Source organism: Dipodomys merriami, unplaced genomic scaffold, assembly GCF_024711535.1.
Source record: "Dipodomys merriami isolate MVZ:Mamm:240054 unplaced genomic scaffold, mDipMer1.0.p SCAF_2, whole genome shotgun sequence".
Classification (NCBI taxonomy): domain Eukaryota; kingdom Metazoa; phylum Chordata; class Mammalia; order Rodentia; family Heteromyidae; genus Dipodomys; species Dipodomys merriami.
Window position 1 is genome coordinate 80,406,855 of NW_027203381.1, and position 26,180 is coordinate 80,433,034.

The 26,180-nt window shown below is 34.6% G+C and overlaps 1 protein-coding gene and 1 non-coding gene across 2 annotated transcripts; one reads left to right on the forward strand and one right to left on the reverse strand.

Moving 5' to 3' along the window:
* Nucleotides 1-28: 28 nt before the first annotated feature.
* Atg3 (autophagy related 3) lies at nucleotides 29-24,368 on the forward strand. Its single transcript, XM_070030256.1, has 12 exons — nucleotides 29-439; nucleotides 3,074-3,115; nucleotides 4,188-4,237; nucleotides 7,113-7,183; nucleotides 8,419-8,526; nucleotides 13,520-13,569; nucleotides 17,903-17,984; nucleotides 19,886-19,920; nucleotides 20,150-20,305; nucleotides 20,967-21,094; nucleotides 23,036-23,104; nucleotides 24,141-24,368. The coding sequence occupies exons 1-12, from the start codon at nucleotides 368-370 to the stop codon at nucleotides 24,220-24,222; spliced, it is 945 nt and encodes a 314-aa protein (XP_069886357.1). The 5' UTR covers nucleotides 29-367; the 3' UTR covers nucleotides 24,223-24,368.
* On the reverse strand, nucleotides 22,216-22,342 carry LOC138832689 (small nucleolar RNA SNORA51). The gene has a single exon (XR_011373633.1). It is a non-coding gene; the product is annotated as a small nucleolar RNA SNORA51 (small nucleolar RNA).
* Nucleotides 24,369-26,180: the final 1,812 nt, after the last annotated feature.

The window sequence follows — 26,180 nt, forward strand, 5'->3', positions numbered from 1 at the left end:
CGGCAGAGGCCGGGCCTAAGGGAGTGTGAGGTGGAAGGGGGAAGCCGGAAGGGGTGGGAGTGAAGCTGAGCAGGGACAGGGACTGCTGCGGAGTGGGCGAGGGCTGCGCGTGCACCCGTCTCCCCCCTCCACCTCTGTGCACCTTCCGGGAGCCGCCGCCGTCCAGCGCGGACCGGTGACCGCCGGGCCCGGCCCCGGCGTAGGGCGCTCGCCGCCCCTCCCCGGGTGCCGTCCGACCCCGTTCCGTGCCTCGGGCCCGGGCCGCTGCGCGTCGGCGTCGGCGGGGACATTTTTTGGACTCGCTGGCCCCGGTCCCTGGGCGCCCTTCCTGCCCCGCCGCGGGGCCGGCCGCCGCTCCGGCCCCAGGATGCAGAATGTGATTAACACGGTGAAGGGAAAGGCTCTGGAAGTGGCTGAGTACCTGACCCCGGTGCTCAAGGTAAGCCGGGCCGGGCTCGACGGGGTCCGGCTGGCAGGCCCCGGACGCCCCGCGCAGGGACGGGCGCCCGACGGCAAAGGGCTCCGGGTGGGACGTCGGGTAAAGTGCACCCCCCTCCCACCTGTTCCCGCGGGGGTAGGTGTGAGGGTGGGACCCGACCCAGCCTCGTGCCTGCCGTCTTGGGCATAAACTTCGAAGGGAAGCTCTGGGCGTGCTCGGGTCCCCACCCGTCTGTCCTCTGCACGTCTGATCTGGGTACGTCGGGTTGAAAGATGATTAGCAAAGATGTTAATTCTAATGTCAGAAGGCTTTTAAACTTTGAAAAGAAGGCTTTTGTGTATGTGTGTGTGAAATCAATGCTTGGTAGCTAAGTGACAGAAGGTCACACTTCCAAGTTTCGCGGAAAGTCAAAAGTATGAACTAGGTTGGTACGGATAGGAAAGAAGTGAATTGAACTAAGATTGAACTAACATTGAACTAAGATAAAGATCGAAATCTTCCCTTTTCCAAGCCTTAAAAAAAATAGAGTTCTAACTGACTCTTAATGCACTGAACGGGTAAGGAACAGCCTTTGGCTTCCTGAATCTATCATTTCAAATGTACACATCTATACATACATACATGCGTATGTACAAATAGATAAAGAAAACAGTACAGCATTTTTAAAGTAGAAGCTGGTGCATTAGCAGGCAGAGTAGTGAGTGCAACTGGTTTTTATTTCAAAAATGTCTAGAACAGCATTCAAGTTTTCTTTTTAGAACACCTAGGGTTTTATTGTTGTTCTTGGAACTTCATTTTGTTTTCAGAAAAGCAAGCAATAATAACGAATGAATGGCAAACTCTTTGCTTACTTTTGCTTTTGTTTTGTTTGGTTGTTTTAAGTGTTTGACTAGAATTTTTCTAATCTTAGGGTGGAAAGAAATACTCTGATAAGGTAGGAGAGAAAGTGGACAATTTTACTTTGTCCCCTTTCTTTGATAAAGGGGTATATTAGGTCTTCTTTCATACTTATTTCCAATCTCTTCTGAAATGTTACTTTATTGTGCCAACTAAGAAACAAGAACTTATAAATGGGAGCCTTTTTTTTTCTTCACTTTTTTTGTTCATCGTGGGGCTTGACTTCTGGGCCTGGGTGCTTTCTCTAAACGCCAGCTAAAGACTAGTGCTCTACTACTTGAGCCACAGCACCACTTCTGGTTTTCTGGTGGTTAATTGGAGCTAAGAGTCTCGGACTTTCCTGCCGGGGCTGGCTTTGAACCTCGATCATCAGATCTTGCCTCCTGAGTAGCTAGGATTACAGGCGTGAGCCACTTGTGCTGGCTTTCTTCACATTTTTATTAGTATGAATTAGTTGTACAAGGAGGATTTCGTTTGTATATATATTCATATAATGTGTCTTTATGAAACTCACCCTCTAAATGAGAATTTTGTCTTGCTTTGTTTTTATTTGTTTACTGTGAAAGATTATTTGGCTAGCTATTTAAAATTTGAAAGTAATTTCGATATTTGAACCCTGAGCTTCTTTTGAATGTTATGTTACTCTTTAAAGTATTGTATCTACCTGGGAATATAACATCTACCTAGGAATATAACATCAATAATAAAAAATTGTTACAAGTTTTTAGTTTCAGAGTAAAAGACTTCCCAAATTAAATATAAAGTGGTATTTTATAGGACAGTTGTTGGATTTATGATGCAGAATTGTTAAAAGGGATTAGTTTTTCACCCAACTGTGAGGGAAATGTTAGCATGTTAGTATGTGTGGTGTATACTTTTTAGTGTAAAGGAAAGTAGAATTAATGATCTTTCCTTCTCTTTGTTATACTTGTGATATACTGTTGCTTAACACAGAAAATCCTTGTAGTTTCCTGCTAGGCTAGGGAAAGCAAAGGAGGGAAGAAGTGATGACTTTAGCAAGCAAAAGTTAAACTGTGTTTTTTATTTAGAGGATTTATCAGAAGTCATAACCTCTTTTACTGTTTTGTCCCTGGTTTACATACCTGCTCAAGCCAACCCTGACCTCTTTATGAGCTTTGCTGCTAGGATTTTGCATTTATTCTTTACTTAGATTGGAAATGCTCTTCCTGTTGTAGCCTTAGGTCTTTTAAGACCTATCTAAGTAATGCTTGGCACATAGTAGTAAAACAATGAATAATGTTCAGTAATGAGTTTTTCATTTTTTATAGGCTACCACAAACTTCCCTATGACAAAGTTTAGAAAAATTTAGTTAATAGCATTCTTGATTAGAGGAGAGAATATTGTCTTTGAGAATAAGGAGAAATGTTAAGTGATTTCTAATATTATGAAGTTTAAATAAGACTGGGTAAATTAAACACCTTTAACATATTTTTACATAAAGATTTATTACACAATCACGGTAAGTCTTAATATTTTTAACTTTTTTCTTAACAGCTATATCTTATTGTATTAGTCACATATTGTAATCAGTATTGCGTATCTTTGTAGTCAAGTACTGCTGATATATATACAGGTTAAATATGTAGGTATCATCATATCTAGATATATACTTGCCATTACCTAAAGGATTCCAGGTAAGTAGTTGTTTCTACAACTTTTTCTTTAATTGAAAGTGAGAGATGATATAATGCAGCTACTCTTTTTGCTTTCTTTAGGAATCAAAATTTAAGGAAACAGGTGTAATCACCCCAGAAGAGGTAAGTATTGGAAGATATTCTGAAGTCTTAGTTTTTTTAATATTAAACTTGTTTTTTTTATATTATATTCTTACTTTGTAAGAAACTGGGTTGCTTTGTAAGAAGATATGTTGAACTTTCTGACTTGAATAAAAGCAGATTTGGGTGACTATATTAGTGGCTTACACAAATTTATACTTCCCATAGAAGAGAAGATGTAACTTCCTTCTCAAATTTGCTACCACTTCTCATGTTTTTCTTCAGTTCCTCTTTGTTTAGAAATGAAGAGAGGGAATGGAGAAGAGGGAATGGAAAAGATTCCCCCAGGCATTTACCTTTTTTCATGTTTGTGTTCTATCAGCTGTGCAGTGAACTTGCTAGTGTTTATTCTCTTGGCTCTGACTATATCAAATGTAGAATTTTTATGCAATCTATTTGGGAACTTTGGTCCATACTTTGATATTAAAATTGTTTTCTTAATATTCAGCATGGATTTCTTTTTGCTCTTCCCATTGTTTGGCACTAAATTTGTTTTTCTTGTTAATGATTCTTTTAAGAATATGATAAAGCCTTTAAAAATTGTTATGTTTCAAAGAAAAATGAAAGTGCTGGGTTAATAAGTCAGTTGTTGAAGGCTTGGCTAACGTGTCCAAAACTCTGGATTTAATAACGTTATAAAATACAAAGAAAAAGGAAGAAGAAAACATACGAAGTCTCTGTCATTGATATGTACTTAATATTTTCAGAGATTTTCATTGAGGTTTAAATTTTTATATTTAATAGTAAAGTACATTTTGGTACTTTAAATTTAGTAATTTCATGGTAATTTTATGTTTTGGGTATCATTTATTTCAATGATAACAAGTGATAAACCCATGCAATATTTTTTTCCAAAATTAATTTGAATTTTTGTGGATATTAGGAACATAGAATTTAATAATAATAGAAATAAATCTTCAGCCTCAGTTTGGTGCTATTTGCATTTTAATTGATAAATAGCTCTCAAGGTTACCTAAGTTTGATGTTTTGCCACCCTATGTTTCAGTAATACTCAATTTTTCTCTTTTTTATGTTCCTTGTATATGCTGACTAGTTTGTGGCAGCTGGAGATCACTTGGTTCACCACTGTCCAACATGGCAATGGTAAATAATCTTTTTTTAATACAATTTAATTGTTTTATTAAGGTGTTGTACAGAGGATTACCATTTCATAAGTCATGTAATGAGTATATTTCTCCTGCTTCCCCTAATTTTCCCCTCCTATTCCTGTCTATAAGTTGTAAAGTTCTTCCACATAATGTATACTGAATACCATGATTCCATTTGTTCCTCCCTCACTATGCCCCCTTTGGCCCTCCTAAAATGACAAAAATACCAAAAGCAAAAATGAGCATTACCACCATCAGCAACAGTGAAATCCGCTGTGTTTTTATTTCCTGAAGTTCATTTCAGTAATAGGTTTTTTGTTTTTTGTTTTCACTGGAATTGTGGTGCTTGAACAATGGGTGGGCCTGGGTGCTGTCCCTCAACTCTTCAGCTCAAGGCAAGTGCTCTACTATTTGAGCCACAGCGCCACTTCTGTTTATTGGAGATCAGAGTCTCATGGACTTTGCTGCCTGGGCTGGCTTTGAACTGTGATCCTCAGATGTCAGCATCCTGAGTAGCTAGGATTACAGGTGTGAGCCACCTGTGCCTGTCAATAAATAGTATCTTAAATGTTCAGATGAATTAGGCCTTTGCGTTCCTACCCTAAGGATATACTTCTTTAGTCTGATTGTGTGAATGCCTAGCATCTTGTATAAATTATCATGTCAAGTTATATTTTAGATCTAGCTTCTGCATATAAGAGAAAATATGCACCTTTGTCTCTGAGCTTGGCTCATCTCACTTAATATCATTTGTTCTAGGTCCATCTAGTTCCCTGCAAATGATATTTCTAATGGTTGTGTAAAATTCCATTGTGTTTAAATACTACATGTTTTTGATCCACTCACTTATTGTAGGGCATGGGTTGTTCCCATAACGTGGCTATTGTGAATAGTACAGCAGTGAACATGGATGCAAGTGTATTTATGGTATCCTGGCTTGTGATGTTCTGGATAGATGCCCAACAGTGGTGTGGACTTGGGAAGATTTATGTTTAGTTTTTTGAGAAACACTCCAGATTGCTGTCCAGAGTGGCTATACTAGTTTTACACTAGGCACTAGGCTTCCTTTTTCCCCACATACCTGCCAGCATTTATTGTTTGAATTCTTTATGTTGGACAATCTAACTAGGATGAAATGGAATCTCAAAGTTGTTTTGATTTGTGTTGCCTTTAATGGCCAGGATGTTGAGCATTTCCTCATGTGTCTATTTGCCATTTCTTAATGGTAAGGAATCTTAAATGACAGTTGGGAAACTAATGAAAGGTATGATTTCATAATTTTTTCACTTTGCAAATAGATGAGTGCCTGAAAACCAGAATGGCAAGTTTATTAAACAACATCCTTGTGATACTGAAGAAAAAGTGGGTGTTGGATCTAGTTTATTTTGCTTTGTTAGCACAAGAGATTAACACATTTGAGATAAAGCTATTCTTTTTCTAGGTTTTCTTTAGGAGCTTCTAATTCTGATCTTGGGATTCTTTAAAAAAATAATGATCAGAAGTTTAGTAAATTTGATCCTTTGTTTTAACATTTCTGACAAGAACAGAAACACCAATTTTGTGGAGTTTCATATCCTTCAAAACAAGAAAATATGACCATTTAATATAGTCTAACAAATTCTCAATAATGACAGAATACTTTAAAACAATCACAGTTTCATTGTTTTTAAGTACTAATGGGAAAAACTCCCTAAGAAAGTGGTCCCAATATTTGCAGAATAATTTTATTTAGGTGAGAATCATTTGAAATTAATCACCTGTTTGCATGAACTACTTCAACTTGTTATATCCTTTCTTCTTAATACTTTTTTCAATTGTAATTGAAAGGTACACTTTAGGTTGTAAAATTAATAGTTCTTTCTGGATCCATCAGAAAATTGAGTTTAAGGGCAAACTGCCACTTGAAATCTGGAGAGACGGGCAAATAAAGACAGCAGATCAGCATACCCTAGCTTTATCTGTGCTCAATTCTATAGTTTAAACTTTAAAATTGAAGCTTATAAAAGCAGCAGAACTCAATCATATGCTCTTAGGCTTCTGAAAAACACCACATGATACCTCAGTTCTGAACAAGTCTAGTACACAGATCACAGAAATATCTTTGAACAAATCTTCATAGAGTAACTAGGAGAAATGTTTAAGCTGGTTCAGACCCAAATAGTGCTCTGGTGTCACTTGACTTGATTTTTGCTTCTTCCTTCTGATTATGTGACTAAACAACTTTTAAACCTTAGTTTACTTACCTTTATGTTAGGAACGTTAATGTGAGAGTTACCAGAATTGTCCAGAAAGCGTATTAGAGTTCTGTCCTGTACTTACTACAAAACATCTTTGTTTTTAAGTGTTACAATTTTCAGTATTATCATCTGTGATTCAAAGGATCTTTTGTCTTGTAGGTCCAATTTTAATACAGTGATAGAAAAAGAATCTTATCAACCACCTACTCTGTTATGTAATTTTCTGAAGCTGTTTTTGAGTGTGTGCTTTTGATTGGTACTTCAGGATTTAAAAATCTGAGAAAACTATAGAGTAGAATACAACTCATTAAGGAAGATACAATTTTGTTTTGTTTAAAGGCAAATATATTTGTTACTAGTTTTGGTCTACTACTATTTTTTATTTTACCATTTTTGGCTGATATTTAATCTTTTTTTTTTTAGCTATGTCGGCATCTCTTAATGTATTTTACTTATATTATGTTTGGCTTTTTCTTACTCTGACATTAATCAGTTGATGGCATTTTTTGCCAGCCAGTTCTAACATGACTTTCTCAGGAGTGCAGATTCTGTAGTTACATGTAATGTCATCTGTTCCATATTTGACTTTTAAAGTATATTTTGTTATTTTCATGCTTTTCACTGTTTCTAAAGGGCCACTGGGGAAGAAGTGAAAGTCAAAGCATACCTACCAACAGGCAAGCAATTTTTGGTAACAAAAAATGGTAAGAATATATTTGTAGACCTTGCAATTATATTGGAAACACCAACAAAAACATTTACTTATAGTTACTAATCCTAATTTGTGCTAAAGCTGTCCTTAAATTTTATTTTAAATTTGGAATTTAAATTTAGATTTGGGTTTTCTATTCCTGGAATGTTTCTTTTAGTTATTTTGCAATAAAAGAAAAAGGTCTATTTGTTAAGGTATGGAGGAAGAGGACCCTAAAAGAAGTGAGAATTCTCCTGAGTTATTTTGAAGTTGATTTCAGAGTCTTTTTAGCTATTTGGTTTAAATTCTCTTTTTATATAGAAATTTTTCATATAAAATGTCAATTCTACATTTGACATCTAAGTTCAAATTTAAAGATATTGTTATCTATGTTCCTCTAAACGGTTGCCTTCGGTAGGAAACATGTTTGGAAACAAATTACGTCTTATTTATGAAGTTAATTTTAAAAGCTATCTTACTAAGTTTGATTGTCATTAAATATCACGGCTTAATACATGAATTTTGTTCTGATTTTCCCCATGTACAAAAGGGAACATATGAAAACAAGTTCTTTTCTTTCCTATGCTAAGTATTAGGATTAATTTTCCTTGTTTTTTTTTATCAAGAGATTAATAGCAGCTTGTTGACCTCTGTTATGTTTTTGTGTTGTAGTTGTTCCGTTTTTAAACCTGTGGACTAATAATAGTCACTGGTTATACATTGGCCTTACGGAAAATTTGTACCAGTGTTGCATAAGAAATTAAAATTTAGCAGTTCACAAGAATTTTAAACTGTTAGCCATTGTGAATCACTACAACTTAAATATGAATTATGAAGTTTGCACTGAAAATGATTTTAGCTTTGTAATCCTGAGGTCACCTCTATCACCAGTGGGTATGACAGGTGGCACTTCGATGTTCTGAGAGTACAGCTATTAATAAAAGATATTCATTAGCCTGAAATTGAGCAGTGTCATCTGTCTTTAGCTTGCTGTTCTTCATGGTCCACTACGATAAAGGAACACAGATTTTCTATTTATCTTCTAACAAAGCAATTTAGGGAAAGATGAATATGGTCAAATAATTATGTCTGTGAGCTGAATGTAGCTCTTAATCACTTTGAATAGAAGTGAAATAAATTCACATCATACTGTGGCAGTCAAAATATGATTTTTGGAATAAACCTTTTTGCTAATGAATTTGTGGTTGTCAGATTGTATATTAGTAACTGTATTTACTATTTTTATAGTGCCATGCTACAAACGGTGCAAACAGATGGAGTATTCAGATGAGTTGGAAGCTATTATTGAAGAAGATGATGGTGATGGAGGATGGGTAGATACATATCACAACACAGGTAAGAGAGTATAGAATGAATAGTCTTGGTAAGCAAAGAAGATACATAAGTATACTTCTGTTCCAGCAGACTCTAACCTACAGTAGTAGAACAACAAACTGAAAAAAGAGAAAACAGAAAAGTCCTTATAGTATACTAGATTTCTGTTGTACCTGCTGCTTCTGTTGCACCATAAAAATATTCATGTTTTTTTCATTATTCTAAGTAGAGCGAAAATAAAGCCAATCAAAAATATTGAACATATATATATATATATATACACACACACACACTTTGCTTTAGAATCTTTTAGGTGTCATGCCCAGTGCTCGATTTATAAGCTCCTCTATATCAGTATACTGTGCTATATCAATATACTTATTTCCCCCAAAGAATTAGCATGTAGAAGTGTTTAAATAACTTTGAATCACTACTAAAATAAATTTTACACATTGTAAGGTTTGTGAAGGTGAATTTCATTGTAGAATCCTCAGAAGCTGTTGGATAAAATTTGCTAAATAGGTCAAATTAAAGGATTTTATAAATGTATGTCTATAAAATGTAAATCCATTATTTGAAATCCTGAATATGTCTTACTATTCTAAGTCATAAAACTGTCTTGCTACTTCGTACTATGCAAATACACAAATGTGATATTGTGTTACTTCCATAGCTAATTACCATTTATTACTTAATTTTAAGGTAGCTATGTTTAAAGTATAAATCCATGTTCTAAAACCAAGGTTTTTCCCTCTGGGTTTTAGAACTAGTATGTATTCTTTCAGTGGTACTTATAGTATTATTTCTCAACTGTGACACTGTTGGCTCAGTGGACATTTGGACCTTTCCTATAGATGCCAGTAGCATACCCTAGTTATGACAGCTAAAATTGCATTTAGACATTGCCAAATCTTCCATGAAGGGCAAAATTACTATTCTTGAGAGTTAGAACATACCTCCTTAGGCATTCTCCACTTAAGCTTTTTGCCTTATAAAAATTGAATGATGTAAGAACTTGGGAAATAGCAATTCAACATCTTTTTAAAATAATTTCAACAATCATTCCCCCCTCCCTATTCTTTTTTTCTTTGCAAAGATCTTTCAGTAGCTGTCTAGATTTTCCATGGTTTGAAGAAGTAGGCAGCACATAGTCAATAAATTGCCTGTTGACAGTTGGAGAGAGCACCTCTTTTTGTCAAGTTACTCTATTGTCTGGTTGTATTTGGTATAATGATCACTACCCCAGATTTCCAAGAACTATTCCAGGGCTATTTATCAAAGAGTTTCTAGAGACGTGGATACCTACAGAAAAGTTTGCCCTAGTTATAGAGGACAGGTAACATCATTTTCACGAAAAATAAATGGTACTAATACTTCAGTTCATTTAATGTAGGTAGTAAAGTCTAAGTAATGTTTATGAGAGTGCTTAATCAGTGCTTCCAACTGACTTAGGTCAGTTCCCCTTGCTTCAAATCTTTTTTTTTTTCCGTGTGTGTGTGTGTGTGTGTGTGTGTGTGTGTGTGTGTGTGTGTGTGTGTGTGTGTGTGTGTGTGTGTGTGTGTGTGTGTGTGTGTGTGTGTGTGTGTGTGTGTGTGTGTGTGTGTGTGTGTGTGTGTGTGTGTGTGTGTGTGTGTGTGTGTGTGTGTGTGTGTTGGTGTTCATGCCCTGTATAAGTCACAATCTCCTAAAGAAACAGAATAAGATTCAAATAGATGTGACTATAAATATAGATAGGTAAATTTGAAAGAATTAGCACATGCAGTTATGTAGTTTGGCCAGTATAAATTTTGCACGGTATATCCTTAAAGGCTGTCAGTCTTTTTCTTTTAAGATTTCCAATTGACTGAATGAGATTCAATGATGTTTTCCAGGATTGTCTGCTTTACTCAGTACTGACTTAATCTTTACATGTAAACAGTATGTGCACAGCTTGCTGTAGACTGGTGTTTGACTACCATCTGGGCATCTAAGTTTTAGCCAACCTTCCTTAACAACCCTTGTTTGTGTTACCCTCATTAGAATCATTTGAGCTTTGTTTTTGCCAGCTGTGTCCTACTTTTCTTAAAGAGTCAGGTTTAATGATTTATTGCTGTATTGCCTTTTGAAAAATGAGGAAGTTTTTGTTTTATATACAAGATTCAATGAACCATTTTGTAATATCAGTTTGATTTGCTAACATTGGGAGTTAACTGTTGCAAATCCTGATCATTACTTAGTACTTTTAATACAGCTAGTCTGAAGTAAAAGCTTCAATACTACACCTGTGAATTGTGACATCTTCCATTTGTAAAAGTAAGCTATTAACATTTGGCTTAGTATATGTTGAACAATATCAGCATTTAAGAAGACTATCAAAATATGCTTGTAATGCATATGAGAAATGGAGAATATTATATATTTAGATTTTTCTCTTTTTCTGTAGTGATTTTTAGGTACTATTTTCTTTGAATGTCCTATTCTTGTTAAATTGTCTAAATGACAGCACCGAGACTTTGGGAGTATGTAGCCATCTAGTGATGTTCAGAATAAAATTCAAATAGATGTAATTATAAAAATAGGTAGTACTTGACAGACAATAGTTTCTGAGGAATTTGATCAATGAGGTACGGTGTAGAATAACTGAACTAAAAATCAGCTCATAGATTTTAATTCCAATATCAGAACTGTATATAAGACTAGCTGATTTTTGTCACTTCACTGGAGACTTTATTTCTCCATGGAGAGAAACTGTTACGCTTACTTTACACTATAGTGTTGATGAGATTTTTTTAAATGGTTTTTAAAAATTTCTTTATTGAGATTAAGTAATTACGTAAATTTCACAATATTGTGGGATAGTGATACTTAGCTAAAGTCGCAAACATTTTAACCTTCACAAGGCAAATTGTCATTATTATGGTCTATAAAGCTTGTGAACTCTACAGACTTTGGCAATACAGCTATACAACAATACAACTATTTGTTCCAAATTCTTTCCTTTTGCTTAGTGTAAGTTGTTCTCTCTTTCTCTCTCATTTCCTCCCTCCTGTAGCTGTCCTGGAGTTGTTTAGTTCGCTTTCATCAATGTCCAGTGCAGCTGATGGACCCCTCTGCTGTATTTTTTCACCCATTTCCTTCTGATTCTGTGCCCTTCTAGCTTCCCTCAGATGTGCACATGTCTATGCCCTATGTAGGACATATAGAGAGTCATCTAAAAGCAATATGACAAATTAAGAAGAGGTCTTTTGTTTCTTGAGTCCTGTTTACTTTGTTATATCTCGTGTTTTGAATTTATCATCCACATATCAGGGAGACTATGCTGTTTGTCTCTCTGATCTGGGCTTATTTTGTTTAACATGATTTGTTCTAGTTCCATCCATTTCCCTGTAAACGCCATTATTCTTTCTAATGGCTATGAAATATTCCATTGTATATAAGTACCACAATTTATGGATCCCTTTATCTGTAGAGGGGCATCTGGGTTGTTTCCATATCTTGGCTATTGTGAACAGTGCAGCAATGAACATGGAGGTGCATGTGTCCTTGTAGCCTGGTTCCTGTTGCTCAGGGTAGATGCCTAGGAGTGGTATAGCTGGGTCATATGGAAAGTCTGTTTAGTTTTCTGAGGAACCTCCAGATTGCTTTTCAGAGTGGGTGTATTAGTCTACATTCTCACCAGCAGTACAGCTGCATCTCTGCCAGCATTTGTTGTTGTTTGATTTTAAGATATAGACCATACTGACTGGGGTAAGGTGGTATCTCAAAGTTGTTTTTATTTGCATTTTCTTTATAGCCAGGATGATGAACACATTTCCTCATGTGTTTCTTTGTCATTTTTATCTCTTCTTCTAAGAAGTCTCTCTTTAGCTCCCTTGTCCATTTAATGATTAGTTTGGGAGGGATTAGTTTCTTGAGTTCCCATATATAATGGATTATTGGTAAGATTTAAATAGGGTATGGAAACACTTAGTAAAGTAGCAAGTCCCAATAAATGTAATACAGTTACTACTGCTTTTGAATATCCTTGACTTTTTTTTTTTTTTTTTTTTTGTAAAGCAACTGTTTATTTTATTTTTGCCAGTCCTCGTGCTTGACCTCAGGGCCTGGGCGCTGTCCCTGAGCTTGTTTTTGCTCAAGGCTAGCACTCTACCACTTGAGTCACAGTGCCACTTCCGGTCTTTTCTGTTTATGTGATACTGAGGAATCAAACCCAAGGCTTCATGCATGCTAGACAAGCACTCTACCATTAAGCCACATCCCCAGCCAAGCAACTGTTTATAAAGCAAGAGTCTGACAACCTCCTGTTGAGCATCTTGAATCCAGATGCGCTTCATAATCACCTGGTCCTTCTAGAAGCCTGCAGCCAAAGGGTGATGGAGATTGCATTCTTAGGCCTGATCTCTTTGTGACCTTCTGACTGTGGTGTATGTGTGTGTGTGTGTGTGTGTGTGTGTGTGTGTGTGTGTGTGTGTGTGTGTGTGAGTGAGAGAGAGAGAGAGAGAGAGAGAGAAGAGAGAAGAGAGAGTGTTGTGGGGCTTGATCTCCATCTAGGTGCTGTCCTTGAACACTTTTGCTCTACCACTTTGAGCCACATGCCACTTCGATTGTCTGGTTATCCTTGACTTTTGAAGCAAGCAGCCCATTAACATAACCAAGACCTAAAGAGAAAATCTTGATATATTTAATTAAATTTTAAATATGAGTCTTGTAATCTTTTAACCTTTTTACTTTCTTAGGAGATGATGTTAGAGATTCGAACAATGAAAATGAGAGATAGTAAATGAGGAATGATTGAGGAAGATATAATTCATTGTGAAACATTTTTATTAGTAAAATGAAAATAATGGTGATATATTGTTTGTAGCTTGAGGTAGTATTAGAATTATTAGTTGCTATTAGAATTTGTAAAGATTGTTAATATTTGCTTTTTCACTTCAGAGAAGTTGAGAATTTAAAGTTCTTATTGCTCTTATTACAGTAAATGGAATGTTTACACCTTAATTTTGGTTACTGTTTTCTTTTGAATTTTAAACAGGTATTTCAGGAATAACTGAAGCGGTTAAGGAGATTACACTGGAAAGCAAGGTACTGTTTAACTAGGTAATATTTCTAAAGTTAGTGGTCTAGTTTTTTGTCTAAGATCACCTATATCTCTCCTATCCAAATGTTGCTTAGTGTGATTATCATACTCTTTTTTAAAATTTTATTTTATTGTAAAGATGCTATACAGAGGAATTACAGTTACATGAATAAGACAGTGAGTACATACTTGTGAGCAACTCCAATTACTTTTATCTCCTTTCATTTTTCTAGGACTACACACTGAAACACTACGGCTTTCTAATGCTTTCCTTATTGTTTGTAATTTTGTAGTCTCCTTGAGAAGATCATTTTAGTGCTGGGGGCTTAAGTACTTTTCATAGAAGATGATTGTACATGTGGAGTATTTGGGAAGATTACTTTGCTGAACAGCAGATACTAATACTAAATCTACTTAAATTTTGTAAATAAATATTGCAAGCAGTTTTAACACTTCATTTTTTTTTTAATTTGGTGATAGGGTGTTTGCTTTTGTTTTCAAAAGTTTAATTGTGTACATTATCCAAAGTCATGATACTTTGAATAGCCAAAAGCTAAATTAAGATGTTGGGGGAAGAGTAAGATATAATTCAGTGGAATTTTTCTGCCTTAAAATTTTCATTCAATTCTAGTTGTATATATTAAATTTGCTTTCCTTTTCTCAGGACAATTGCACTTACCTTCATATTTTTTAATATAGTTTTTTGAAATGATACAAAAAATACTAAAAAGTACTTTTGCTCACCTTAATGCTTGCTTGCTTCTCTTTCTTTCTTTCTTTCTTTCTTTCCTTTCTTTCTTTCTTTCTTTCTTTCTTTCTTTCTTTCTTTCTTTCTTTCTTTCTTTCTTTCTGTCTGTCTGTCTGTCTGTCTGTCTGTCTGTCTGTCTGTCATTCTTTCTTTCTGTCTGTCTGTCTGTCTGTCATTCTCTGTCTCTGTCTCTCTCTGTCTCTCTCTCTCCTTCTTTCTTTCTTTTTTTAAATAGTTCTTTTAGAAAATAGAATGTTTGGACAGAATATTTTGGTCCTGTTGTCCATAGCTACTAATTTAGGGAATTCTTTATTTTTTCGGGGGTCCAGTCATGGAGCCTGAACTCTGGGTCTGGGCCCTGTCCCTCAGCTCTTCAGCTCAAGGCTAGCATTCTACCACTTGAGTCACAGCGCCATTTCCGGCTTTTTTTTTTTCTGCCTATGTGGTGCTGAGGAATCGAACCCAGGGTCTCATGCATGCAAGGCAAGTGCTCTACCACTGAGCCACCTTTACAGCCCTAGGGAATTATTTTGTGTTTTTGTCTCTTTTAATCTTGTGGTTTGTAATTGGAGCTTAGAGAAAGTATAAGAAAGCAAAATGAGTTTTTTTTTCAAATTTTTATTTGGGATTAAAATTTATTGGCATGTGAATTTATTCTCTCCCTTTTATTTTACAAATTAATGGGTTTCCCTATGACATTTCGTATTTAGGTTATACTTAATCCTGCTCTCTCTCTTGTCCTCCCCTTTCTTCTGGTCTCTCTCCAACAAATAATCTCCCTTTTACATTGATGCTTTTTCTTTATTTTGAGGTCTTGATTCCACATTTGAAAGACCTTTGCTTTTATAATCCTGTTTCATTTTATGTTATCAGTTCTATTCATTTCTCTTAAAATAACATAATTTTATTCTTCTTTTGGCTGAATAATACTCTATTATATATAAATGCCATAATTTTTTCATCTGCTGATGGAAACTTATAGTCAAGTTATTTTGAGTTCATAAATTGGCTAATGTGAATATATGTAGATCTCTCATATGTTGACTTTGTTTTGGGTTTATAAGCAGAATAAATCCTATGGCACTTGTTTTATTTATTTATTTTTGAGGAGCCCCTCCCCCCATGCAGATTTCTTTCTTCCTTCCCCACTGAATTCTTAACATCATTTATTATTTTGATGATAGCTATATGAGTGCCATTCTGGCTGTATGAAAATAACTTCACTTCTCCATTCAGTGAGAACTAAGTGCATTTTCCTTGTGGCTAAGGATGTGCAACATTTTAAAATGTATTTATTTATCTGTTCAGTTCATTCACCCTTTTTATTGACTTTTTGGTGTTTTTTTGAGTCCTTACATATTCTAGATAAAAAAATCTCTTGTAGAATGAATATCTGGCAAATTCATTCTTCATACTGGGGTATTGTTTATTTCCTATGCAAAATGATGCAATTGTATTAATTCTTACTCTTTTTCCTGAGCAACTGGAGTCCAATTCAGAAAGTTATTGTCTGCCTCTGTTTATAACTTGAAGCATTTTTCCCTACAGGTTTCAGTTTCAGGTCTTATATTGAGATCTTTCATCTACTTTCAATTGATTTTTCTTTAAGGTGAGAGACAGGTGTCTAATTTCAGTCTTCTACACCTAGTTATTAATTTTCTCAGCACCTCTCCAGTGTATGTTTATGGCACCTTTGTTGAACATCATGGGCTTATTTCTTGAACCTCTGTTTCATTGGCTTTGTGTCTTTATCTGTGTCTTTTCTGTCTCTAGTAGAATCTGAAGTCAGGTAGTCTCATATTTCCAACACTACTCTTTTTGCTCAGAATTGTTATGACTGGAATCTCTTGCTTTCATATGCATTTTTTTCTATTTCTATGAGGAATATCATTAAATTTTGATGAGGATTGTATTGAAAGTATAAGTATTAAAAAGTAATATAGCTATTTCCACAATTTTCTGCTGAGCTGTAATACAGTACTGAACTGGAACATAGGAGTCTTTCAGCTTTATATCTTAATTTTTTCTTCCGAATTTTATGTTTTCATTGTAAAAATCTTTTACTTCTTTGGTTAGAATTATCTTTTACTTTCTTGGGTTTTTTTTGGTGTTTTATTTACTTTTTGATGGTATTATCAATGAAGTTATTTTCTCTTAGTTTGTTAATTGTGTATAGAAAGATGACTGATTTTTTCTTAGCACAGGAAAGTTTATCAGATGTAAGAGTCCTCTAGTGGAGCCTTTAGTCTTATGGTAACTTTTTTTTTTAATGTCTACTTTTGGAATGTTTGAATAAGGAGAAATAATGCAAATGATTTTCCTGCTTAAGAAGACCATTTACTCCTTCTACTGTGTATTATTCCAACTGAGAACAACAAATGGCTTAGTAGTGTGGATTATATAACTTTTAATCAGTTTGTGGTGGTTCTTCAAAGCATTTTAAAATAATGGTAATTTTCATAGCATCCTAGCTAGAAAATACTTTTCATGTTACTTAATACCAGATTAAATTATATTATTTTTATTTAATCTATAGAATACTTGCTATCTGGATCCAAGTAGTAATCTTGCTTGTTGAAATCTTCTCTATTTTGCTATATTATATGAATGTTACTAGCATTACTATTCTCGTGAATGACAACTTTGTCAGATTTGTACTTATTTAATGATCAGCCATTTTTTTGTGGGGGGGTTACATTTTGAGTATAAAGATAGATTTTGTTTCTAGGGGAAAATAAACCATCTTTAACAAAATAGGAAACTAAATGTTCAGATTATTAATCAATTTTAGGTTTTCAAAATACTAGTTTTGGGTAAATTATGCCTGTTATGGTTGGCTAGTGATTTTTTCATAGTAGACTTAACACTGTTAAGAAATCTAATGTTTTAGAATATAAAGTTTGATAACTTTTGAAAAAGAAATTAACATATTAGAATGCAATACTGTTATATTTACATTTTTTACTAAATATATTATGATTTATAAATATAATTTTTAAAATTATAATTATAAGCTATCATAACTTTGAACTGATTTTCTAACTAATACATTGAATATTTAAAACTACTATATTGGGCTGGGAATGTGGCTTAGTAGTAGAGTACTTGCCTAGCATCCACAAAGCCCTGGGTTTGATTCCTCAGTACCACATAAACAGAAAAAGCCAGAAATGGTTCTGTGGCTCACAGGGTAGAGTGCTAGCCTTGAGCAGAAGCAGCTCAGGGACAGTATCCAGGCCCTGAGTTCAAACCCCAAAACTGGCAAAATAAATAAATAAATAAATAAATAATAAAACTATTATATTGTTTGTAGTTCAATTGACAACAATTTTTAAATGGTTAGGTTAGATGATTTATATGTTTCCATAATGCCTTTGGTGTTGTTTTAGTCACAGCACTAAAAATGTTACTTTTAATATTGATTTATAGATTTGTCATCCTCACTGGAATTGGAATTTCTTGAGATAAGAATTTCTTATCACTCTTACTTTCACTGTGGTTAGTGTTGTGCTATCACATGCATGTTTAGTGTTTCAACTGAAAGTAAATTGAACATACTTAGATGACTTTAAATATAATTAATTTCAAAGGACAGTATAAAACTCCAAGACTGCTCAGCACTATGTGAAGAAGAAGAAGAGGAAGATGAAGGTGAAGCTGCAGACATGGAAGGTATTCTAGACTTGCTTTAATCCCATGAGAATATTGATTCTCTTATAATTGGTAATCATATGGAATAGGATTCAGTTACAGTGAGATTTAAATTTTTAACATTTAGCAGCCTAGAGGATATTTTGTTTAAATTTCATCTGGGCAAAATTTATTTTGATCTCTAATTTTGACTGTTTTATTTTATTTAGAACATAATCTTGTCAGCATTGTTTCTACTGGGACAAAATCACCAGGACTACGTCTTTGAAGTCTTTAGCTGTTTTTATTTTTCTGCCCAACTGTTAAATGTTGCTGTATCTTAAGATTTCTCCCTTTTCATTCCTCTTTCCTTCATCTATCTTCCTCCTTTACTCTTTTTTCCCCTCCCCTTCCCTCCCTTTCCCTTTCCTTCTTATTCTTTTTCTCTTCTCCTCCCCCACCCCTACTTTTTGTTTTGTTTTCTTTTCTTTCTTGGCAATGAAGAGGAACCAGCATAGGAGATAATGAGGAAGTAGCCAGTGAGGTAGGAGGAAAGCCAGGATATAATACCTTAAAAGCAAAGGAAAGAAAATCCTCCAAGGGCACAGGAATAAATCATGCCTACTAAAGGTCTATTAGAATGATGTCTACAAAAATGAAAATGGGGCATTTACCATTGGCTGCTGTCAAATGGAAGTTGCTGATAAACTTAAGTGATTAAACTACCTTTTATGTAAGGCTCCCTCTTAACTGCATTTCCACTTTCTATGGTTTCAGTTGCTTATGGTCAATTATAGACTGAAAAATATGGCCTGGAAAATTTCAGAAATATGATAATTATGTTTTAAATTACATGGCATCATGAGTAGCGTGATAAAATTTCATGCTTGTTAGCATGCTCATCTCATTCCTCACGCTGTTCCATCCATATTGTGAAATACCCTTTGTATAATATACTGATGCTATAAATGCTACCTGCCTGATAGTCCCTTAGTAGCTGTCTCAGTTACATGACTGGTTGGTATTAGTGCTTAAGTCAAGCTATCCCTTATTTTACTGTTAATGGCCCCGAAACACAAAAGTAGTGATGCTGGTAATTTGAACATGTCAAAGAAAACCTATAGAGTGTAAAGGTGAAAGCTCGACTTGATAAGGAAAATCTTATATTGAGGTTACTAATCTACAGTGAGCAGATCTTTTGTTCATGAAATTATGAAGAAGAAAGTTCATGCTGATTTTTCTGATACATGTCAGGATACAAAAGATAAGTCCACATAGGTATTAGCTGTTTAGTTAATCTGGAAAAAACATGATAGGATACTATATCATTTGTGGTTTCAAGTCTCAACTGAGGGTCTTGAAATGTATCCTCTTGAAATTAATAAGCCATTGCTTATATAAATAGCCTTGAAAACTTATGCTGCCCAGTCGTTAGGAGTCTATGCCACAGTATTATTCAATTGATATTTCAGATAGACTATAGTCCAGACCAGGCATTCAGCATGCCTACTTTCTCTGGAGTTTGTCATGTAAAGAATCTGCTTTCTGCTTTGGAAGTGTGGAATTAACTCACTAATATTTGTTCAGTGTTTTCATTTAGAAATAAAGCAAGCCAGATGCTGGTAACTCATAATCTGTAATCCCTGCTACTCAGGAAACTTGAGATTGCAGTTTGAGTCCAACCTAGGCCTGAAAGATTGTGAGATTCTTATCTCCAGTTAACCACCAAAAGCCAGAAGTAGAGCTGTGGCTCACTTGTGGTAGAGTATACTAGTTAAGCACTAAGGGACAGTATTCAAGCCCCTGAGTTCAAGCTCAGAGCCAGTACACACACACACACACAAACCCAACTCCCCCCTGTGTTTGGATAATACACTGGAGTAATATACCATTTGTTTAAGGAGCTTTCTGGAGTTTGATTGATCTTTATTCCTTTATAACAGAATATGAAGAAAGAGGACTGCTGGAAACAGATGAGGTTTGTAAATTTGGAGGTTTAATGTGAATGAGTGAACATGGGGATTAGCATTCTTTAAATAGCATTCATCTTTCAAAGTAATTTTTATTTGGTTCTAACAACTAAAATTTAAGCATTGAATTTAAAGTTCATTTTTAATAAAATACATAAAGTGGGAAAAAGGGTTTCTGTAATTTTGCATTCATGTTTTTTTAATGGCTAGTCATCTTTCTCCATTATTATGTGCCAGGCTACCCTAGATACAAGAAAAATAGTAGAAGCCTGTAAAGTTAAAGCTGATGCTGGAGGTGAAGATGCAATCTTGCAAACGAGAACTTACGATTTATACATCACTTATGATAAATATTACCAGACTCCACGATTATGGTTGTTTGGCTACGATGAGGTAATAAATAAATAAAAATATCTTTCTATGTAAGCCTTTTAAATTGTGTCATTTTATTTCTTTGATAGGTCTATAGTATATATGATCTTTCAGATATTAGAAGTAATTTGTCTTAGTTTATAATTAATATTTAACTTACTTTGAATAAATTATGAGTTATTCAGTGGGACAATCCTAAGAAACATGAATGATCTCTTTCCGTCATGTTCAAAAGATGAGGGAAATTGAATTCTATAGGTAGTATTAGAAAGGGTTTGGGATTATGTTTGTTGGCTATATCACATTTTTCCTTAAGAATTTTTTACTATACTTAAATTAGAGGATAATTGCAATAATCTTAATTTGTTTAATTACAGTATATAACTGTAAATGAGAAATCAGAAAATAGATGAATTCTTACGGTTTTAAATGTTTAGCCCCAGCTTTTCTTTTTGTGGATCTTTTTAGATTAGAAGGTGGCTAATGTCCCACAGTACAGAGCCATTATTTCCTCCACCGCTCCTCCATACTTTGATCTAAATAAATTGTAGCCTTCCCCTCAAATAATGTGGTAATTCTGACATTCTAAATTGCGAGTGACCTGAGATAAGAGGATAAATAGAAACAATGAAATTTAAGGTAAAAATTTTAAAAATAATTTCAAAGTACTTTTGCATTTTAGCAACGGCAGCCTTTAACAGTTGATCACATGTATGAAGACATCAGTCAAGATCATGTCAAGAAAACAGTGACCATTGAAAATCACCCTCATCTCCCACCTCCTCCCATGTGTTCAGTTCACCCATGCAGGTCTGTGTGTCTATTGGGAAGAGGGAGAGAGTGTATGTGTGTGTGTATGTTCCATGAGTTTATTATTTAGGAATCTGTAAACTTAGTACCCAAATGGGAAAATTTATTTTATAAGCAAATAAAGTTCTCTTTTTTCTTTTTCTTTTTTTGAAATGTTCTTATGCTTAGTTAAATATAGAAGAGAAAGAATCTGAGTAATTTAAGGCACTAAGAATATTTCTGTTTTCTGTGGTTAGTTACAGAGTTTTTTTGTGACTGTGAGGCATAAAGTTACCCTCCAGTTTCTGCACTCCTTTATTCTTTTAAGTATTCAGACTTAACCTCATGTAGTGGTTTCGTTTGTTTTTGATGGTAGTGCTAAGGATTGAACCCAGGCCTTTCTCATGTTAGGCAAGTGCTGCACAAACTCAGTTATACCCCACCCCTTTTGTTTGTATTTTGTTCTGGAGTTACTGTCTTGCTAAATTTGCCTGGTTTGCCCTATATTCAAGGTCCTTCTACCTCTATATCCTCATTAGTTGGGATTACAGGTTTGTGTGACCATATTCAGTTCTGTTTTATTATTTGGCATTTTCTTAGTATTAATATATTCTCACCAAATAAAGTGAAGCTGTATGCTTGGTTTGTTCAGAATTTTTCTTTTAAAAAAGCTACATGCTAATTTCTTTGGATTGGCTATTTCTAACAATTTGAATTTCTATTTTTAAGAAAATGCTAATTTTCTTTGAACAAATTAGATGAGACTTTTAGGTTCCTCCTCCCTACTATTTTAGGTTTATATTGTTCTTTGTTTTTAGAAAAACAACAATACTTTGTAGGCATGGTAATACATATACATCTGTAATCCTAACACTAGAGTTTGAGGCAGGATAATCTCAAAGCTGTAGATAACCTGGGCAATCTATAGTGAGACCTATCTCAGAGAAAACTGAAAAATGAACAAATAAAGAAGTTTAGCATCATCTTCTCATTTTCTGCCTACTCTTTATTTGTAAGTTTTATTCCATAAGAAGACTACTTTTCTAGTTTATTTCTTTCAAGCACTTTAATATTCCTAATTGTGAAATTTATTAGGAGTCATTAGGATTTTTTGTTTGTTTTGTTTTTTCCTTCTGCTTTTCTCATGTCTCCACTTTCACATTTCAGGTCAGAAGAGTGTAGGCTGAGGCATATGTGGGTCAGTTACTGTGTCTCCTGTTTCTGCACAGTCATTATAAGAATTCAGCCTGTGAAAAAGGACAAGAGGCCTAGTTTCAATTTTAAATTATCTGCAAGGTTTTCCTTTTTTGGGAAGTAATCTGTTGGTTTCTGTTAAGATTTAATATTTTAAGATAATGCTCGTAGAAGAGAGATGTGTCTCTGAGGTGTAAATTTTCTTCAAAAAAAAATAAATGGTCATTATTGACAAATGATTACGAAATGGGATATAAATGTAGCAGAAAAGCTGAGGGCTTATAAAATAAAACGAGAATATTTTCAGTCTTTCCATTTGCTTCCTCAGACTGTTAATACATGTGCCAATCGATAAAGTACTGTTGTCTTCTGAGTGATTACCTCTTGTGAAGAATTGCTCATAAAACTGAACTGACATTATTTAAACCAAAGGATGTATGAAAGACTTTATTTTGTATGTTGTATATTACTATTACTGTTTTTCTTAGCATTATATGACTCAGATTAGTTTATATGACTTGGCTATTATGCTTTGTGGCAAAGGAGAGACTTATTGGTGCATTAGATAGGACAGAACCTTCATAATCTGATAAGTTTATAGTACCCAGTAAGACCAAATAAAATGTGTGTGTGTATGTGCATGCGTGCTGGTAGTGGGGCTTGAACTCAGAGCCTGGAGCACTGTCCTCTTTCTTCACAAATGAAAATGTACTTTTTCTACTTTGATTTAATTGAGATAGGCTGATAACATATGTTCTTTGCTTTTAGGCATGCTGAAGTGATGAAGAAAATCATTGAGACTGTTGCAGAAGGAGGGGGAGAACTTGGTGTTCATATGTATCCTTATGTGTGTGTATAATTGGTAGAAAAATGGCTACTGTGAATATTGTTTGTTTTAAAATTTTAATATAACTTTCAAGACACAGTACTTGTGAAATTTTTTTAAACCCTAGTAAAGTTATATGGTGAAAGGCCAGTCATGTTCAGTTGATTAGAACTATTATCCTTGTTACAGAGGTAACCTATTAAGTATCTTTTTAAAAAAATATATTTTCGGGGCTGGGAAGGTGGCTCAGTGGTAGAGCGCTTGCCTTGCATGCCTGAGGCCCTGGGTTCGATTCCTCAGCACCACATAAGCAAAAAAAAAAAAAAAAGAAAAAAGCCGGAAGTAGTGCTGTGGCTCAAGTGGTAGAGAGCACTAGCCTTGAGCTGAAGAGCTGAGGGACAGTGCCCAGGCCCAGAGTTCAGGCCCCACAACCGGACCAAAAAAAAAAAACCATTAAAAAAAAAAAAAAATATATATATATATATTTTCCAGTTCTTACCAAAAATGTGGTTTCCTGTCAGGTAAAAGTAATGTTTGGTTGTGTCAATCTGAGATCTCTCTGGTGCAAAGAATTTTGTTTGAACAAATAGATTAATTAAAACAAAGAACAGGAAATGCTCTGTAACAGATTCTATGGCAGGTACATATATAACCTAGATGCAGTCCATTATGAGGGATTTTCATTTTATTTTTCCTGTTTGTGCTAATGTTTTCATACTTTTATCCTGCCTTACTTTAAATTCACACAAGTTATAGCAAACTTAAGTGCAATAAAGGGGCAAAGTAAATGAGTAAATTTTATATTTGTATAAATAGGGATAATTTTGTTCTCAGAATATCAAAGTAATTGTGTCTATTTGAAGTTTGCATTAAGAAGTATAAGCTCAAATCTTGGATTAAGTGGGCAAGCAGTCTTTAAGGCATAAGGAGCTTGTTAGATAGAAATTTTTTGTCATAGGCCTTTTCTGATATATTTTTAATATGGATAATTGTATGGATTCAAAAAGCTCTTTACATATCTTGTTTTCCTTAGCTAAATACTTTCAGGTATCTTCTAATTTTTTTGAAATTTGTACAAGCTGTCATTCCAACAATAGAATATGACTATACAAGACATTTTACAATGTAATGAAGAGAATATAGAGTCTATCATGCTTATTGGTTCTGATTTTTAAAGAATTAACCCACAGATGTGACCATTGACCATATTTACCAATATCTACAATTTCTCTAATAAAGGGACTTATGTGTTTATGCATTAAATAAAAAGTTCTAGCAGCCTTATTTGTTTAATAATAAAAACAAGTGTGAAGACATAGTCTTTTTCTTCTCATCAGAAATTTATAGTAAAATATTTTCCTAACAATTACTTAATTGGAGATATATCTTTAAGAATCATGACAGTTTATTTTGTGTTAATATTTATGGAGAGATTATTAAATATGTAGCAGTATCAGAACTAGCACTAGAAAATACTGTAGACTAGACTCTTCATCCCTCTTGTTTGAGTTTTGTTCCTCTTCTCCCTTTCTCACACTCTTCCAGACTTCTATCTTCTGGTAATATTTGAGCTACTTACTATATGTCAGGAAATATTGTAGGTACTATATTGTAGGTACTGTCGCTTCTTTTCTGATTTATTAAGTTGATACTACCAAAGTTATTATTTTACTTACGATCTAAGACTATTTTTCCTATCATATTTTCTGGTAGAATACTAGAATTTACAGGGATCTGGGGCCTGGTGCTGGTGGCTCTTGCCTGTAATCCTAGTCTCTCAGGAAGCTGACACCTGAGGATCACAGTTCAAGCCAGCCCAGAGAAGGAAAGTCTGTAAGACTAATCTTCAATTAACTACAGAAAAGCCAGAAATGGAGCTGTGGCTGAAAAATGATAAAGAATGCTAACATTGAGCACAAAAGCTGAGGGATAGCACTCAGGCCCTGAGTTCAAGCCCCAGAACCAGTACAAAATCAAAAAGAATTTGAAGGGTTCTGGGTATAAAATATTCTCTGGAACAATACACTTTAAAGGCTTGACAAAAAGCCTGAATTTTTTAAAAAAAAAAGTTATATCTTTAGGTACTTATACAAAGGAGTTGCCATTTAACAAACCAGTTAAAAATCAAAATATATCTTGATCACTGTCACCTCTTTCAACATTCTCACTCATCCCTCCTCTCTACATCCTTCCTTCCCTCTTTTTAGTTTTGTAGGTTATTTAGTTTTGTTGGATTATTGTCTGTTTCCCCCCTCTTCTCCTTCATTTTTCTACCCCTTACTCCTTGACCCCACCCCACCCCCTTCCAAGTACCCACTTCGAGGTGTTTTATTTTGCTGAACTTTGATTTTGGCTTTCTGAGAATTTGCACTATATGAGATCTCCCTTAAATCTACTATATTTTAGTTACTATAGTTAGGTACACTTGCATACCACCTACATATTTACTTAGAAGTTTATAAGCTAAATTTAGCTTCCACATATTAGGGAAAACATGGAGCCCTTGTCTCTCTGGGCCTGACTTACTTCACTTAATGTATTGTTTTCCGAGTCTCTCTATTTCTTTACAAATGGTACAATATCATTCTAATGGATAAGTAAAATTCCATTGTGTGTATATACCACATTTTCTTGATCCATTCGTCCATTGAGGGGCATCTAGGCTAATTCCATACCTTGGCAATAGTGAATAGTGCTGCAATAGAAATGGTTGTGTTGATGTCTTTATCCTGGTTTGTAATCTTTTGGGTAAGTGCCCAGGAGTGCACTTGCTAGATCATAGGGTAGTTCTGTGTTTAATTTTTTGAAGAACCTCCACACTGACTTTTAATTCTCTTTAAAATTTCTATATTGCTTGTCATCTCTAGTCTGCACACAGGGATGTGGTTAATCTTACTTCAAGAGACCTTTGTTTCTTTTCCTTAATTATACAATATTCACTTTACTTTTCATGCTCATTTTTTTTCCCTTTTCAGTCATCCAGTTTGTTTGTAGGGTTTAGGGATTGAACTTAGGGTCTTGCACATGCAAAGTAAATGTTTTACCACTTGGGCTAAGTACTCAGCCTTTTCTTTTGGTTTTGTCAGA

What these genes read in the sequence shown, in the direction of transcription:
- Atg3 (XM_070030256.1), top strand. Translation starts at nt 368, where the DNA reads ATGCAGAATGTGATTAACACGGTGAAGGGAAAGGCTCTGGAAGTGGCT. An exon ending in GTGTAATCACCCCAGAAGAG is followed by an intron (nt 3,116 to 4,187) that starts GTAAGTATTGGA and finishes TATGCTGACTAG; the next exon opens with TTTGTGGCAGCTGGAGATCA. An exon ending in CACTGTCCAACATGGCAATG is followed by an intron (nt 4,238 to 7,112) that starts GTAAATAATCTT and finishes CTGTTTCTAAAG; the next exon opens with GGCCACTGGGGAAGAAGTGA.